The sequence below is a fragment of the Podarcis gaigeae genome (assembly GCF_964106915.1).
Source record: "Podarcis gaigeae genome assembly, chromosome: 4".
Taxonomy (NCBI): Eukaryota; Metazoa; Chordata; class Lepidosauria; order Squamata; family Lacertidae; genus Podarcis; species Podarcis gaigeae.
Genome location: NC_139677.1, coordinates 10618559 through 10633643, shown reverse-complemented (window position 1 = coordinate 10633643; position 15085 = coordinate 10618559). Strand labels below are relative to the sequence as shown.

The following is a 15085-nucleotide window of genomic DNA, read 5'->3' as shown; positions in this document are numbered from 1 at the left end:
TGAAAGCTCCTGAAACCCCTGGAATCTCGCTCTGCTCGTGGAGATTGGGGTACTGTGTGACAATACTTACGTCTTGCCATTGTTCATCTTGTTCTTGTAGCTGAGACCTTATTCTCTGAAGCTCCTCATAACGCAACTGACGGATCGTCTGGAGCTCATCTGCACTGACATCATTCAAGGATTTGCTCCTAGGAGTCAATACATCATTATGTTTAAGTTTCAAATGGCCTTAATGTGGAGTAACAATTACTTTGGAGAGGAAGCTAAACTATCCATTCAATAAGCCAAACTGCACTAAAAACAGCAAATGATTACTTGAAATTATACTTTTATATTGTTGGTGCTCAGATGTTTATATTTAATGACCATCTAAGAGAGGATTTTTTCACTTGACAGGAATATGCCACAGTACACTCTGATATTCATAATATACTTTAGAACTAGGAATGTTTTGTTTATGTGATGTCACTTTAACAGCAAATCATTTCCTGCTGTCATCACAAACAATGTCTCCCTCTTTAACTGCTTACAGAGGGCTAGACCATAAAGCCCAATATTGGCTGATGAAGCTGGAAGTTAAATATTATGGTTGTACTCTGAACAACACACAGTGGGGAGCAGGTCCTATTAAATCAAGTGGGATTTACTACTCTGTAAACATACTTAGGATCACACTGTATGAAATAATAGAAACATTAACTGCACCCCAGTTATTGAATGAAGTTTAAAAAGACTTAAAAATCTAATGTATTTGCACTTTTAAATGTTTACAATGTTTGTTACAAGTCAATGGTTTTTACAGGGGGGAGAAATTACTCATCAAAAGTTTCCCCAGGAAGTCAAACAACTTTACAACTATTAACTTGGTTAAAGCAACAGAAGACCTAAATATATTACATGCAACCTCCGTTAAGGAATGGAAATTCCAGCTAAGTCTTTAGTACTCTTTCATACCCTTGCTGATTTTGGCAGCATATAACCACTTATTGTGGAGTTATCTGAATACTTACTACAAATCTAGTCCATTTCCAAAGGTCATTGCCAAAAAGCCACGAGAGACATTAGACAAGATTGAAATAAAGTCACAAAACGCTCATGCACATTGTATTCTACAATGCAGCATTCAGCTCCCAAACAAAGGCAACCTACATGCATATAATCTGATAGCATTATCTAAAGTAAACGCGAGAGCTTTCCTTTAAGCAGCATTTCAGTAGCAATCATGCTCTGTATTTTTCATTAGTTTAGTGTTGTTAGGGTATCTGCTCATATAAGTGTTTGCAAATATTTGTTTCATCCTGCTTTTCCAACAAAAATATTGTTTGCAAAAGCTGTCTGCCACGACTACAATCCCATACAAACAGAAAGCGTATTTTTCTTTGGGACCGGGTTCAGGAACAATGGAAGGTATCGTCTTCTCCCCCCTCCCCTCTCTCTCTCTTATAGCTTGCTTTATGTTGTGGATTGTCTGATAAATAATAGCTCATTGCAAATATTCTTTCCAGTAGGGATGAATGAGGCATCCAAAATGCTGAGTTATAGCCACCAATTTCCCAGGAAAGCAGAGAAAACCTTGTCTAGTTCTGTCCCACGGCAAAGCTTGAGACAGAAATAGTATATACAGTTCCCAAAACAGTAAGAAACACACAACTTGTGTCAAGGCAGGAGAAAAATGGTGGATTCACTTTTTAAATATTTGATCTTTCTCTCATAAGAAACTATGCTAACTTGATACTCAGGTGGGTCAGGTTGTAAAAAAACGACTAGTGGAAAAGATTTACTGTGGAGAAAGACTTTGATGAGGTGGCCCTGCAGATCTTCACAAACAGGGCATTTGTTGGTGAAGCTACTCTTGCATAGTGTGATGAGATGCAGCAAGGTTTTGTTAAATGCTTAGTGTCACAGGCTAGAAAGGTGCAGGATTAAGCCTATGACCAAGGTCGCACTAGATACTTTCTTACCTAAAGATATAGGGTTGAAAGAGACCAACAGGGAATTGATCCATCTGACTGAGTAGGTTTGATGGAGGTCAAATCCTCTGCCTTGGATGAGAGAGTTGGAGACAAAAAAGGTGGTAGGATCAGTTCTTGTTCTTTGTATAAGAACAAGCTGACCTTTGGAATAAATGCTGGATTCATCTGACTATCGTTGTGGAAGTTACACACATTGTCTCTCACAAAGAAGGCTTCCAATTCAGATACTCTGTGAGCTGGTATAGTTACTGGGGAGGGGAACCCTTCCAGAGATAGTAGCCACCTCTGTTCTTATAGATTTTAACAAGGCCAATTCTGGTAGAGCTCGTTTGAAGGGTTGTGTCATCTGAGTCCTTGCATCAGGCAAGAGGTATGCCAGCTCTTGTAGCTCTGTCAAAAAGTGGTGGTGATTTGGAGGAGTAAGGCAGAGGCATCGTGACTCTTTTCAAGAGCTTGGCTTGCTCCCTACTCCCCATCTCCATGGCCCCTTTCAAGAGAATCGTTACTCCAGAGAATAACACAGCTCAATAGCAGTGCTGGCAGTGAAGTCTCTACTACTGAGGTTTTAAGTGTATCCATAAATTTGTCAGGTAATTTATAGTGCTTTTGAGGTAAGCTAATAACCTTTTTGCTTTGTAAGCTATTTGCCCATTCCTGATCAATCATATTAGGGAAAAAATGAACAACAACAAAGAAGAGTTGGCTTGGATTCAGTGAAAACAGATGCTCATCTGGAAACTAGCTGAAAAGCTTCTGGAGTTTCAGATTGTAAATCTAGGATGGAGATAAGACTTAGATGGTAAAGGCATGGAATCCTCATTATGAAGAGACTAGACTGGGGAATTCCTCAGGAAAACAGCTTCCCTCTTCTTTCTTTGCCGGGATACTCATGGGAATTGCAATCACTCCATGTGTAGAGGGTACAAGAGCAGTGCTACATGGCCTTTGTTTTCCTCATTCCTTTTGGAAGGCAAGCAACTGGAATGAGGCTGTAAGGTCACGAGAGACTGTACAGCTTTGCTGAGTACCTTCTGATGAGCAAGGGGTGGAGCCAAGGGGCTGTTTGGATGGATGTTTTTGATATGGTGGCCAACCTGGGAGGACCTTAGAGGTTTTGAGATGTCCCTTCTCTGCTCTGGTGAAACAGCCGAGCAGAGATATCTGCCAGGTCCGGCTGCTTAATATTTCTGATAATTCATTCCTCTAGAAGGAGGGAAGGTAATGCTAAACTGGAAGCTTCCCTTGGCGGACGGGAGGGCACAATGCAGGTGCTTTTGTGTACAAAAATAGTAACTGGCCTGTAAGATGGTGCCTTATGGGGAAAACACTGAGGACTCCACACCCAACTGAAGTGGACCCTCTCTCATCACAGGCCCCTTCTGTATCATAACTGTGGGTGGCGGTCAATGTGTGAATGTCTCCTCTTTTAAGGCCTTCTGTTCTCTCACAGTAACCCTCATAATCATAAAGAGGATTATGGACCACTGCGTCCTGAGAAATGCTGCCCCAGATGAGAGAAATTTCTGTTGGCTTGGAGTGGTGTGAAATGGGCAGGGATGCTGCTAAAGAGAGGGGTGTGGTTGTGGGCGGGAGCCCGAGCACCGCCCAGCAGGGGGCATTTGCCCCCTGCCTCCAGCTCACCTGGCTGGTGCTCACGCCCCCTCCTGTGGCCATCCAACCAGGTGCCACAGAGGGGGCGTGTTCAGCAGCCTTTTGCTGCAGCACTAGCCTCTCCCTGGCCTCATTCCTCATCGTCCTGGTGGCACTGCTTGCACAAAGGCCCCTCGGTGGTGGCAGCAAAAGTGTTGTATTCCTCCCTCCCCAACATCCCTTAAGTGTTGTTGTTTTTTGTTGAAGCTTTTGCTGTCCTTCCAGAGGGAGGGAGGCTAGGCAAACAGAAGAGACAAAGTTCATAGACAATACAAAGGTCTTTTCTTTCCTCTGAGAATTGGGGGCGGGAGGAATGAGAGACTAAAAAGGAAAAAAAACTAAGAAGGAATAATAATTACAAAATATGCTGAAGAGGAGTCATACGGGGGAAGCTCTATCCTGGGTGAAGTCAGGGAAAGAACTGGAAGAGGAGCCTAAGGGACACAGAGCTATCCCAGAATTCTATCACATGCTTCCTTGCCTTCCTGGGCAATTGGTGGCTAGAACCCAGCTTATAGGAATTCTCATCACCCCAAATGAGAATGGGCGCTTAGAGATTTTAAGAAGACTAACAACCTTAAAACATTATCTAAGAATACCTGAATCCTGGAAGTCCACATTTTATAGCTATGTTAGTGCAGTTGCCCTCTCCAATGACTCTCACATTTAGTTTCATTGCCAAACTACATGTAACTATAAAATGTGGCCATGGTTGTTGTTGATTTTTTTGGGGGGGGGTTGAGTAGTTATTATGTACCTCACTCCCACACCCACCCTATAAGATGTAGTACAATGTCTCACATCTTAGTCTAAAAGTACAGTCGTACCTTGGAAGTCGAACAGAATCCATTCCGGAAGTCCATTCGACTTCCAAAATGTTTGAAAACCAAACTGTGGCTTCTGATTGGCTCCAGGAAGCTCCTGAAGCTTCGTCAGATGTTCAGGTTCCAAAGAACATTCGCAAACCAGAACAATCACTTCCGCGTCTGCAGCGTTCGGGAGCCAAAACATTCAAGTTCCAGGGCATTCGGGATCCAAGGTACGGCTGTATTATGAATGTCCCAATGATAGGGAAAGCCAGGACATCATAATCTCAGGTTATGTAATTTTTCCGATATATTGTGGAAGAAATGAAAGTGTGTGTTTGCCGTGTTTGGTTCCAGAAGCACTTTTATTTCATCATATCTGGCTTTGCTGTTAGTAGTCAACATTTGTGAAATAATTTGCGTGGAACAGGCAAAACCCAAATAGTGGAAAATTTTATAATATTAAAGGACACAATTTTACCATTTATCTCATTAAAAGATTAAAATCCTTTCCCTGGTGTGAATATTTACCACTTAGATGCCTCACAATATTTCTAGTTTAAGCTCTCTTTCTGTCAAACGAACACAATCTTTCTCCAAGGCCAAAAAGGGGATTGTGTACAAAGAGGCTGATGCTAAAAACCTACAAACCTACAAACCTATAAACACCACCATCAAACTGCTTGTGAAAATTTCCTGGCACAGCTGCTGGTACATCCCATTCTCAGGCACAAGTTATCGGTTCAGCAAAGTTGCTGGTCATCAAAGTTTCTGGCGGAAAGTCAGTTTTCATTTGGTTTAAGGAGCTACTTGCGGGAAGTGTGGATTGCATAAACAGTATTCAAACATACTCTATCCGAAGTGTGCCACATGCTAGGCTTCAAGCAATGAAACATTCCCAGCTTGTTTTAAGAAGCTGCTAGACTATAACTGCTCATTTTATTTTCCTCCATACATGCAAAACCTTTGCCATTCAGAGTTCCTCCTAGACGAGGGGTAGAGGAACTAGTGGCCATTCCAGATGTTGCTGGACTTGAACTCCCATCATCCTTGACCATTGGCCATACTTACTAGGGATTGGGGCTGATGGAAGGCGGAAGTTGAGCAACATCTGAGAGGGCCACATTTCCTGCCACTGCCTTAAATGAATCCCAGAAACTACGGTGCAAACCAATTAAGCACTCAAGTATGAAGCATCATGCACATTTTGCCTCAAAGCACAAGTCTTTAGCCAGTGCTGCAAATGCATAAGCTGCATGGTTAATCCATTGCATTATGTTGGAATCTTTATGCTCTGCCATGCTTTTCTCATTAAACTTACCCATGCTCATCAGTAATCTTTTGAAACAGCCTGAGGGGGAAATCAGAAAACCAAAACAAGTTCATACTACCCATTTCCATTTTCACCATATGTAAAAAATGCCAACAATATTATGTAGAACATATGAACTAAAACAATGAACAAGTTGCTAAAGTAATGTGAATATGAAAACCCTATTGCAATATCAAAATTCAGATATTAGGCTGAACTTTGAGAATAATTTAAACTCTCAGATTCAAATGCCAACACAAATACTTACAGCTGCTTTTTTCTTTGTGGTTTAGTATGGACCACAAAATATGCATACCTAGAAACTTTACTTAATCTCAAAAATGCAAATATGAATGGGTTCCCCGCCCCCCAAAAAAAATCTTGCATTGCACGTCTTAATCTATCAAACACACAGAAGACATATCAGAAGCTTAACACATTAAATATAGCCACAGTTACAGCTCTGATTTGTATCTAGCCGTTGTTTATATAATCATTGCATAACTATTTAAAACAGTCACAGAGTAATATGTTAGGGCAAAGATTCAGCCCATGCCTTTTTGAGCCATTTACAGAGCACAGCTCTTGGATAACTAAAAGACGGCAGGGAGATTCAGAGAGAATGTGAGGTGCCTCGCATGTTTCATTCTAATTGTTCCTTAAAATTTGTTAACTGTGTTAAGCTTAAGTATGCAACCAGCTTGCAGTTATACTTTCCAACGAAACATGCATAATTGGTGCTCTAGAACTACTCAGCGGACAAAAAACAACAACATACAAAGTTTGCTGAAGGACTAATGAATGCTCCATGTAGAATGAAATGGATGAGGGTATTTCAAGATGGAAAACACTTTACCAGGTGAATATAAGAAACCTCATTAAGATTGACCCAGGACTGTTTCTTCATGAAGATAGGTGTTGTCAACAACCGCAAATTATGCTCACTAGTATCCAAACTTCTTCTGAACAGGTTGTAAAGTCCTCCCACATTAGAGCTAGATTTCAGTGGCTGGATTGGGACAGAGTTACTTGTTAATATTTTAGTGGGATTACTAAATATATATCATCTATCTATCTATCTATCTATCTGTCTATCTATCTACCTACCTACCTACCTATCTATTCATCTATCATCTTTCTATCTATCTATCTATCATCTATCTAAATTCACACTCCTAATTGCTCCACAAAGTGCTTTTAAGTTGGGAGTTCTTTTTGAGTCAAGAATGGGACAGAAGCAATTTAGAAGCAAAACTATGTATAAACTGCTGGGAAAGGTCAGCGGTTGCAGAATGAGATCTTTGCTCCACCTGTGAGCAACCTTTGAGCATACCTAAAGGACCACATGACCCGGAAAAATTGTCTGTGGACAAATGTTGGCTCCCTTGGCCAGTAAAGCGAGATGAGCACTGCAACCCCAGAGTCGTTCGCGACTGGACTTAACTGTCAAGGGTCCTTTACCTTTTTAAAGGGGTTATTTAGATCACATAGACGTAGACTGCAGAGAAAGAGGATGAAAGAGGGGAAGCAATCCACATGTACGTTTGCTTCTGTTCATCCACAAATGTGTTTTCGATACAAGAATATAAACACCTTAAACAGTAGTAGAGCAAGGAGAAAAAAATATTATACCCATTTAGCCACTCCTACACTTGAAATGTACATTTCCAGGAATGTCTGCAAACAAATACTTTGAAATACCAGCTATGTTGAATCTGTTGTAAGCAGAAACTTTTATTTCTGATCCTTTAAATAAATGTATTCATGAACGTTGCATTAGTCCAGTGATCAAACAGTCCTGAAACTCCTGAAGTATGTGGTTTGTATTGTTGATGAGCTTGACAACCAACAAGACAACTTATGGGACAATATACAAAGACACAGACTGAAGTTTGACACCAAGACATGCATGGTTGAAAGCAAGATGCTGCTGTCCCTTGTTCTTTCTTAAAAAAAACAACAACCCATTTCTGAATATTTTGGATACAAGCACAATCCATGCATGGCCTTGAGCTGACCTTTCAACCATTTGCCTTTTCTTGTGTCTGATTTTGCTGGCCTCTCTGATTGCCTCCCATTTTTCCATGTCTTCTTTGCTGCATGTTCCTGGAGAGAAACTAATGGGCTGCACATTGACTCCTATGTTGAGCAGCTCCATCTTGCGGGTCAACATATCATCCTTCTTTTGCCGTGAAGAAGGAGATAAGATCTTTCCACCACTTTGTCTCTCATCCTTCGTTGTCTTCTCAAGCAAACAAAGAAATTTGGCCTGGATTTCTGGTGGGAGACTCCAAGGATCCGGAAAGAGAGCAGGCCAGTATCTATCTGGGGCCCCTGATAAGGGCACTTCTTTCTTCTGAAACTGAGCTTTGCGAACTGTCAAATCATCTTTTTCCAAATCTGGAATTACAGTTTCATCGTCTCTGGGTTGAAGAACTATCTCTCCTTCTATCTGAGGAGCTTGCTTAAGATACTGAAAACCTTGGAGGATTACCGGATTCACATGGGAAGCACCAGTCTTACGAACAAACAAATCATCATTTTCCAAATCTGGATAATTGTCTCCATTTTCATTGTCCCTTTGGTCACATCCAGGCCTAAAATAATTTTTTTTCCTGCAAGTTATGAGCCTAGGCCCTGAAGAAGGATCAATTTTGGTTCTAGTTTCAGAGGACAGGTAGTCGTCAGAATATTTTTGCAGTGCCCGCAGAAATAAAAACTGACTGAGATATAAAAAAGACATACAAATTAAAACTTGCGTTAACTAGTAGAAACAGAGACCTAGCTCTCACTGAGGTGCTAAACCTGTGTCTGGCATATAAAACCAATATGTTAGGTTTTCTATTTGGGGGTGCTTTTTTTTTTTTAAAGGACCGTTTATTCAAGTTAGCCCTCAGTGCTAGAGCTCAAAGGTTTCCCAACTCAGTGAGAGCAGGGCCTGAAATGCAGACCAAAAAGATGCAAAAAAAAAATGCAACTGAAAAGGGGTGCACACTGCAACATTGAAATGTGGCTTGTTACGACTCCAACATATTTTTAAAAGGACAACACTTTTACTCCTGCGTAGCAGCAAAGCATAGCAATCATTGCAGAGGAGACAAGAGCATTGACCAGCACAAAAATAAAATCCACTCTGCTTTAGTAGTGTGAAATCAGTAAGCCAACATGTATGGACAAAGAGGAAAAAGTTCAAAAGCCAGCGATCCATATTAACTTTTCACTTTAACTTTTAGCAAACAGCAGGTTTCCGTACACACAGGACAGCATAGTTCATGCAATTGTAGCAACCTTGGTAGATCAGAGGAACAGTTAACATTTTCTTCTGCAGCTTGTAGTACTGATTTTGCAGCACGTTCCGCAGTCTGTTTAACGCAGTTTGAGTCTTCTCTGCAACTGTTACCCAAGTTACTCAGGCCATTTTCTGCCTGGACTCTTGCAAGATCCTCTTCAGAATCTGCACTTTTACTGCACAGCAGCACGTAAATGAAGAAGGGGGAAAACAGGGAATATGTAAGTTCTGGCACAAAAATGGTATGCAGTAATCTGTTTGAATACACTGCTTAAAATAACTGGTATAGGAAGAGGCTGCATTTCAAAATTGAATAGAACAGCAATTCAGTTTCCAAAGGCAATAGCCCCCTGCTGCAACTCAAATCGTGCAGTGATTTGAGCCACTTAAGCATGTGTTGTTTTTTTTAAAAGGTCTGCTTAGATGAAAAAAGAACATGCAAGACAACAAACCTGAATCCTTGAATATCCTTATACCATTGCTTGGAAAAAGATATCCTTTTCGCTTTTTTCCACTGCAGTTCTTCCCCTGGAATCCAAGACTTGGGAAGAAACTTATGAGAGGAAAGTTTTGGGTTTGACACTGCAGCATTTATTTTGCGAACATAAAGGTCATCTGTTTCAATGTCTGGAGTGCCCATTGTCTTTTCTTCTTCATCCTCCTCCTCCAAATAGTTGGAGAAGCCTGAAAGAACGTTAGCTGATGTGTTGCATTCCATCTCTCGCTGCAAAGCTCTTCTCTGGTTACTGTACAAAATACCCAATCAAGTTATACTTTCAAACACAATTTGTTGTCGAATACAGAACAGGTGGCATATTTGGCTAAAAATTACAAACTTGTGAATGAAGCAAAATTAGTTCTGAGTATCAAAGCACTGCAACTATGCAAGAATGCCATTATAACAGAAGATTTTTGTTTCATATAACCAAAAGAAAAATGTTAGGAAACTGGTCAAAGCACACACATACACATGGGAAGTGGTTTAAATTTCTGTACAGGCAGATCAAGTAACTCTGGCTTCAGAATACACTATTCACAGATAGTGTGTTTACAGATATTTTTGATACTTTAGGAGTAAATCATAAAAACCCAGCAAAGTAGACCTTTAACCACATCTCTTTCAGCACCATGGGTAATGGGTCAGTGGTACAATGTCTTGAGCATCAAGCATGGAAGAACAATTTTGCTGGGCATAAAGAAATCCAGGTCTAGCAAAAGCTATTTTCACCAAAAGCCTGCACTTTGCCAAATCATCCTGAATAACATCTGTCAGCTTTCCTTTCAACTTCCAAATAGGAACTGCCATCAAACTGGCAGGTCACCTGTGGGGAAGCTAGATGTGCAAAGCCACTCTCTGCTCTATTTTGATTGGAAGGTAAAGGACTCCTTTCACATCTGCTGAGATCAGTCATAATAGGGATGAAGCTACAGAATGAGAATCTGGTCACCAGCTCTACTACAATCACAGCATAAGGCAATGCTATGTAAATTATTTGAGGGGGGTAATAATCCAAAGACAAAATAAAGATTTTGTACATCATTTTGTATTGGGGTGATCTATTTCGAGAAGTTCTGCCATTTACCAGCGGCACCCTTGTAAGGAAGACCTTCCAAAGGGGCTTTGGGAGAGGCAAAGATGGCTTCAAATGGAAGGAGGGAATGGAAAAAAATTCTTCTATGAACTTCAAGTTAAACTCATTTTATTATCTGAGTAAATGAACAGAATATTTACTCTCAGTTACCTTACAAAATGAGTTAGCAAGTTATATTAAAAGTCACATGGGAAAGCAGAAAGAGTGTGTCATGTTTTAATAAACAACGCATCAATTTAGCAAGCTTAAAAAAAACCAAAAACTATCAGAAATTCAGGGGCACTCTTTATATATATATAAAAAAAACACTGTGTCAACCTTTTAATAAAGGCCACTTCGTTGTTCTGGTGTCATGGTTAGGAAAAGGAAAAATCAGAAGCCTACTGAAGACTCATGAGCCCCCTCACCTTCTGTCTCTCACACGAAATCCCTCCTTTTCCACGGTTTCTTTTAACCACTGTGTAACATTGCACATCTGTGTCGTATGCAAAGTTTGAAACCCAAATGTGAAATGCAAGGGCAACTCTGGCTAGCATCAAATGAGAACGTAGTGGTACCTCTGGATACGCACACCGCTGGTTGCGTATTCTTTGGGTTATGCACGCAGCAAACCCAGAAGTATTTTTCAGGTTTCGCCATGCGCGCATGCACAGAAGCACTCTACCACACTGCGCGCAGAAGCGCTCTACCGCGCTGCGCGCATGTGCACAACAGGCACCTCCAGTTGCAAATACCTAAGGATCCGACCAGAGCTCTGGAACGGATCCTGTGCGCTGTACCTGCAAGCATAGTTAAATCAAACCATAAACAGGAAGGGGAACAGAATTGCACAGAAGGAAGGAGAAGATTACATGCCCTCATTATTCCCCTGATCTCCACTGACAATGGTATGCTTGCACCAGGCCTCTTCTGTAGCAATAAGTTAACATTTGCCACAATGACAACATTTAACACATTTAAACACCACACAAATACCTTGAAAATGTTCCATCCGGCTCCGTAAACACAGGACTTGCCCAGCTTCTTCTGTTATCCTCATTCTTCTCTGTTCTTCTCTTCCGCAAGGGCGCTGGCATGTATGTTGGTGGTTTAGCTTTGCTGGGTAAGAAACGATTGAACTCTGCAGCAGGCTTGGGTTCAATCAAAGAAACTCTGCGGTACGACATGTCATCTTTACCGGGATCATGCATTCTTGCGCGTGTTTCAGAATCTGTGTCACTTTCACAATCTTTTAAACAAAAACACACAGAAATCCTCTAAGTTGAAATTTCAGCATCAGAAGTTTATTCTGTTATAAGGCAGTGCTGACCTAAGCCCTCTTAAGATTTTTATGGCAAATAGAGCAAGATAATATTTTTAGACACTTGCCCTGATACTGTATGAAAATTCACCTGGCTGAACTTTGGTTTTCCTAGTTACATTGCATTAATTACATCATTTCCTCATTCCCACTTGCAAAATGAACTATTGATCTCAATGATTGTGCTCTATAACTGATACTTCTCCACAGAAATCACAAGACCAATAATATTAAATGAAAACCCCTCTCTGAACTGGAAGCAACTTTTTCAATTTATTTCTCAGTGCCAGAATAGACGGTCAAAAATCACATACTGTGCCACAAAACTAATAGAGAATGGCAGGCCAGAGGTCATGAAGTCCTTATGAAACTGTTTATGAAGTCTCTGTTAATATTAGCATAGTTACCAAAATGGATTTGTTGCTATTGTGAACAGCTATTCAATTGCATGCCTGGGTGCCTCACACCCCACCACCCAGCCAGTCTTAGGAACAGTAAATAAAAAAAATATGACAATGTACATTTTGGGTCAGATCAGGCCACAACTTTATTGACCGCAGAGGTAAAGAGGTTTGGCAGAGACACTGGGTAAAACTAATGACTTCCAGCTCACCTGCCAGATGTATTTAGTATTTGGGGTCAAACTAGAAGTGAGGGAGTCCTATGACCTATCTAGTATCAATTCCCCATTCAATTTCCTTCAATCAGTTGTTTGATAGCTAGCAAACTTGTTTAAGGGAATGCTCTTTAGCTATCTGACATTCGTCTGGAAAACCTCAGGATATTTAAAACTAGGAAAAGACCGATAAGGCAAAATGTAAAAGCATCTAACCCTTACAGCTATTGTTGTCCTACTTCTCTCAAGCAAATATGGTTAGTAAAAGTTTAAAGAATATATTACCTTCACTGCCACCTTTCAAAGTTACGTCTGATGAAAAGCTTGCAGAAGATCTTGAGCCAAAGGAGTCCAAGCTATCAAAGGAATCGTCTCTCTTATGGCTGATAGATGATGAAAGTGAGTCACTGCGTTCAATATACCAAATATCACCGTATCCACTATCCCTTCCACTTCGTTTGGGACTGCTGGAGTCTCCAAGAGCCTGCAATGAAAAGTTGTTGTTGTTTGTAATATATATATATATATACATATACATACATATATATATATATATATATATATATATATATATATATATATAATGATTTTAGCAATGATAATTTTGCAACGTGTTCTGTTCGAGTGGCATGAATGGTGTTCTTCTCAATGGAAGCATATAGCATGGGGAAATGCATTTAAGAAACTTGAAACAGAAAATAAACAGATTTAATTACTACTTTATAATTACTGCTGAATGTAAATTATAACTAGTAAAGTTTTGTATTAATATATCATTGTGCTTGTGAGTAACAAAGCATTGTTCTTATGGATCTGCAAAATGACACTCTCATGGCCAAATCCATTTCTCCAGTTAGCAGCTCCCTCTCCCAAAATTGCAATATCGGAAGTGAAATGTTATGTGTGGAGCAAGGGGAGATTACAGCGGTACCTCTGGATGCGAACAGAATCCGTTCCGGAGCCCCGTCTGCGGGTTGCGATTTGCTGCGTCTGCGCATGACATCATTCTGAGCATCTGCACATGCAGCAAAACCTGGAAGTAACCTGTTCCGTTACTTCTGGGTCGCCGCGGGACACAACCTGAAATGGCTTTAACCCGAGGTATGACTGTATAGCCATTAGACTTGTTGGCAGTGCATTTGGAAGTTCAGGGTAGATGTGAGGCTCAACTCCCCATTGCTCATTCCCTCTTCTAAGTGACCTCCAATAAAACTAGCTGCCAAACTGGGTGTCACACAGAGGGACAAAAGCACATGCAGTGTATATTATTATTACTAATATTATACTAGTCTGCCTTTTTGCCTGCCCAAGGTGGCTTACAGCAATAAAAAGTATATAAAAAGGAAAATTTAAAGCTATGGATTCCCCTCTCCTCAAAAAGTAGAAAACTGAATCAGATAAAACATGCTCAGCCGGTCAAACATTTTTTTTCCACAGCAATAGTAGATAATCTTTGCTGAAATTACTTTTCCTTCCATGAATGCCTTACCTTTGTCAAGGCTTGTCCTAGTAATTTCTCAAAGGCTTTTAAATTTAGCTGTGGGCCATTATAGTAAGGGTTGCTGTGTGCTTTCCTGCCCAACCAATATAATGTAATCAAAACCTAAATTTAAAAAGAACGAAACATTTATGAATAATGATGTGAAGCTAGACAAACACACACACACACACACACACACACACACACTAATTATGCCAAACGTATGATTATTATAAAACTTCTTACTTTCTTGCTTCCAAGACAGACATTTTTAACACATTTTCTCAACTGCTACCTCCTATTAACATAAAAGCATACACAAAGCCTGCTAGATCAGACCAGTGCTCCATCTAGCCCTTCCCTGTTTTCACAATAGCCCAACAAATGCCTATGAAAACCCCCAAGCATTTCTTAGTGGCCTCCCCATTTTCAGTTCCCTGCAACAGGCACCCAGACACCTCTTGCCTCTTGACACAGGAGGTAGAACTCTGCCGCTATGGCTAGCAGGCTTTGATAGCTTTATCCTACATGAATCTGTATATTTCTTTTTTAAAGCCATCTGAGTTGAAGGCCATCACTGGGTTTTTTTGCTTTTTTGTGGGAGCAAATTCCACATATTGACTGTGCTGTCTGAATAAAGGATTTTCCTTTTCATGTTTTCCTTATCAGAGGCCTTCTTCAAACTGATGACTAAAGCTAGCATTTTCTGGCCAGTTTACAGGCACGGGTCCTGGGACCCTTGACAAGCACCGAAAAAGGTTTGCAGCACAGTGAGTGTAGTTTGCATGCACAACATGCATACTTTGGAGGGTGAAATGGAGCAGCAATCATTTTCCATCGCTCCCCACACTTTTCTTGCCATTACACTGGTGCAGAAGGAAAAACTCCCAAATTATACTCACATACAGAGGTTTGAACAAAACATTACAGTCTTGAAATAAGCAGCATATCCATTGTACTGCATTAACTGGCACAACTGTTACTGAATTGGCCAAGTCCATTCAGAATTGAGTCTTAAAAGAACTGAAGTCAGCAAACTGCACAAGCACCTGAGGAGAACTCTTACT

The 15085-nt window shown here is 40.6% G+C and overlaps 2 protein-coding genes across 43 annotated transcripts in view; one reads left to right on the top strand and one right to left on the bottom strand.

Moving 5' to 3' along the window:
• The window catches only part of LOC310844094 (mediator of RNA polymerase II transcription subunit 22-like), a 304807-nt gene that overhangs the window by 157232 nt on the left and 132490 nt on the right, over positions 1-15085 (top strand). The gene's annotated exons all lie outside the window — the stretch shown is intronic.
• The window catches only part of LMO7 (LIM domain 7), a 148623-nt gene that overhangs the window by 42270 nt on the left and 91268 nt on the right, over positions 1-15085 (bottom strand). For 19 of the 42 annotated variants that reach the window (XM_083737727.1, XM_083737716.1, XM_083737749.1 and 16 more), the window contains 8 exons: positions 14028-14141; positions 12824-13022; positions 11598-11850; positions 9483-9776; positions 9030-9206; positions 7760-8464; positions 5751-5780; positions 71-188 (listed from right to left, as the gene is read on the bottom strand). In XM_083737727.1, coding sequence (XP_083593853.1) covers positions 71-188; positions 5751-5780; positions 7760-8464; positions 9030-9206; positions 9483-9776; positions 11598-11850; positions 12824-13022; positions 14028-14141 — 1890 coding nt within the window. The remainder of the gene's footprint in view (positions 1-70; positions 189-5750; positions 5781-7759; positions 8465-9029; positions 9207-9482; positions 9777-11597; positions 11851-12823; positions 13023-14027; positions 14142-15085) is intronic. The other 23 variants (XM_083737729.1, XM_083737733.1, XM_083737742.1 and 20 more) reach the window with 2 other exon arrangements.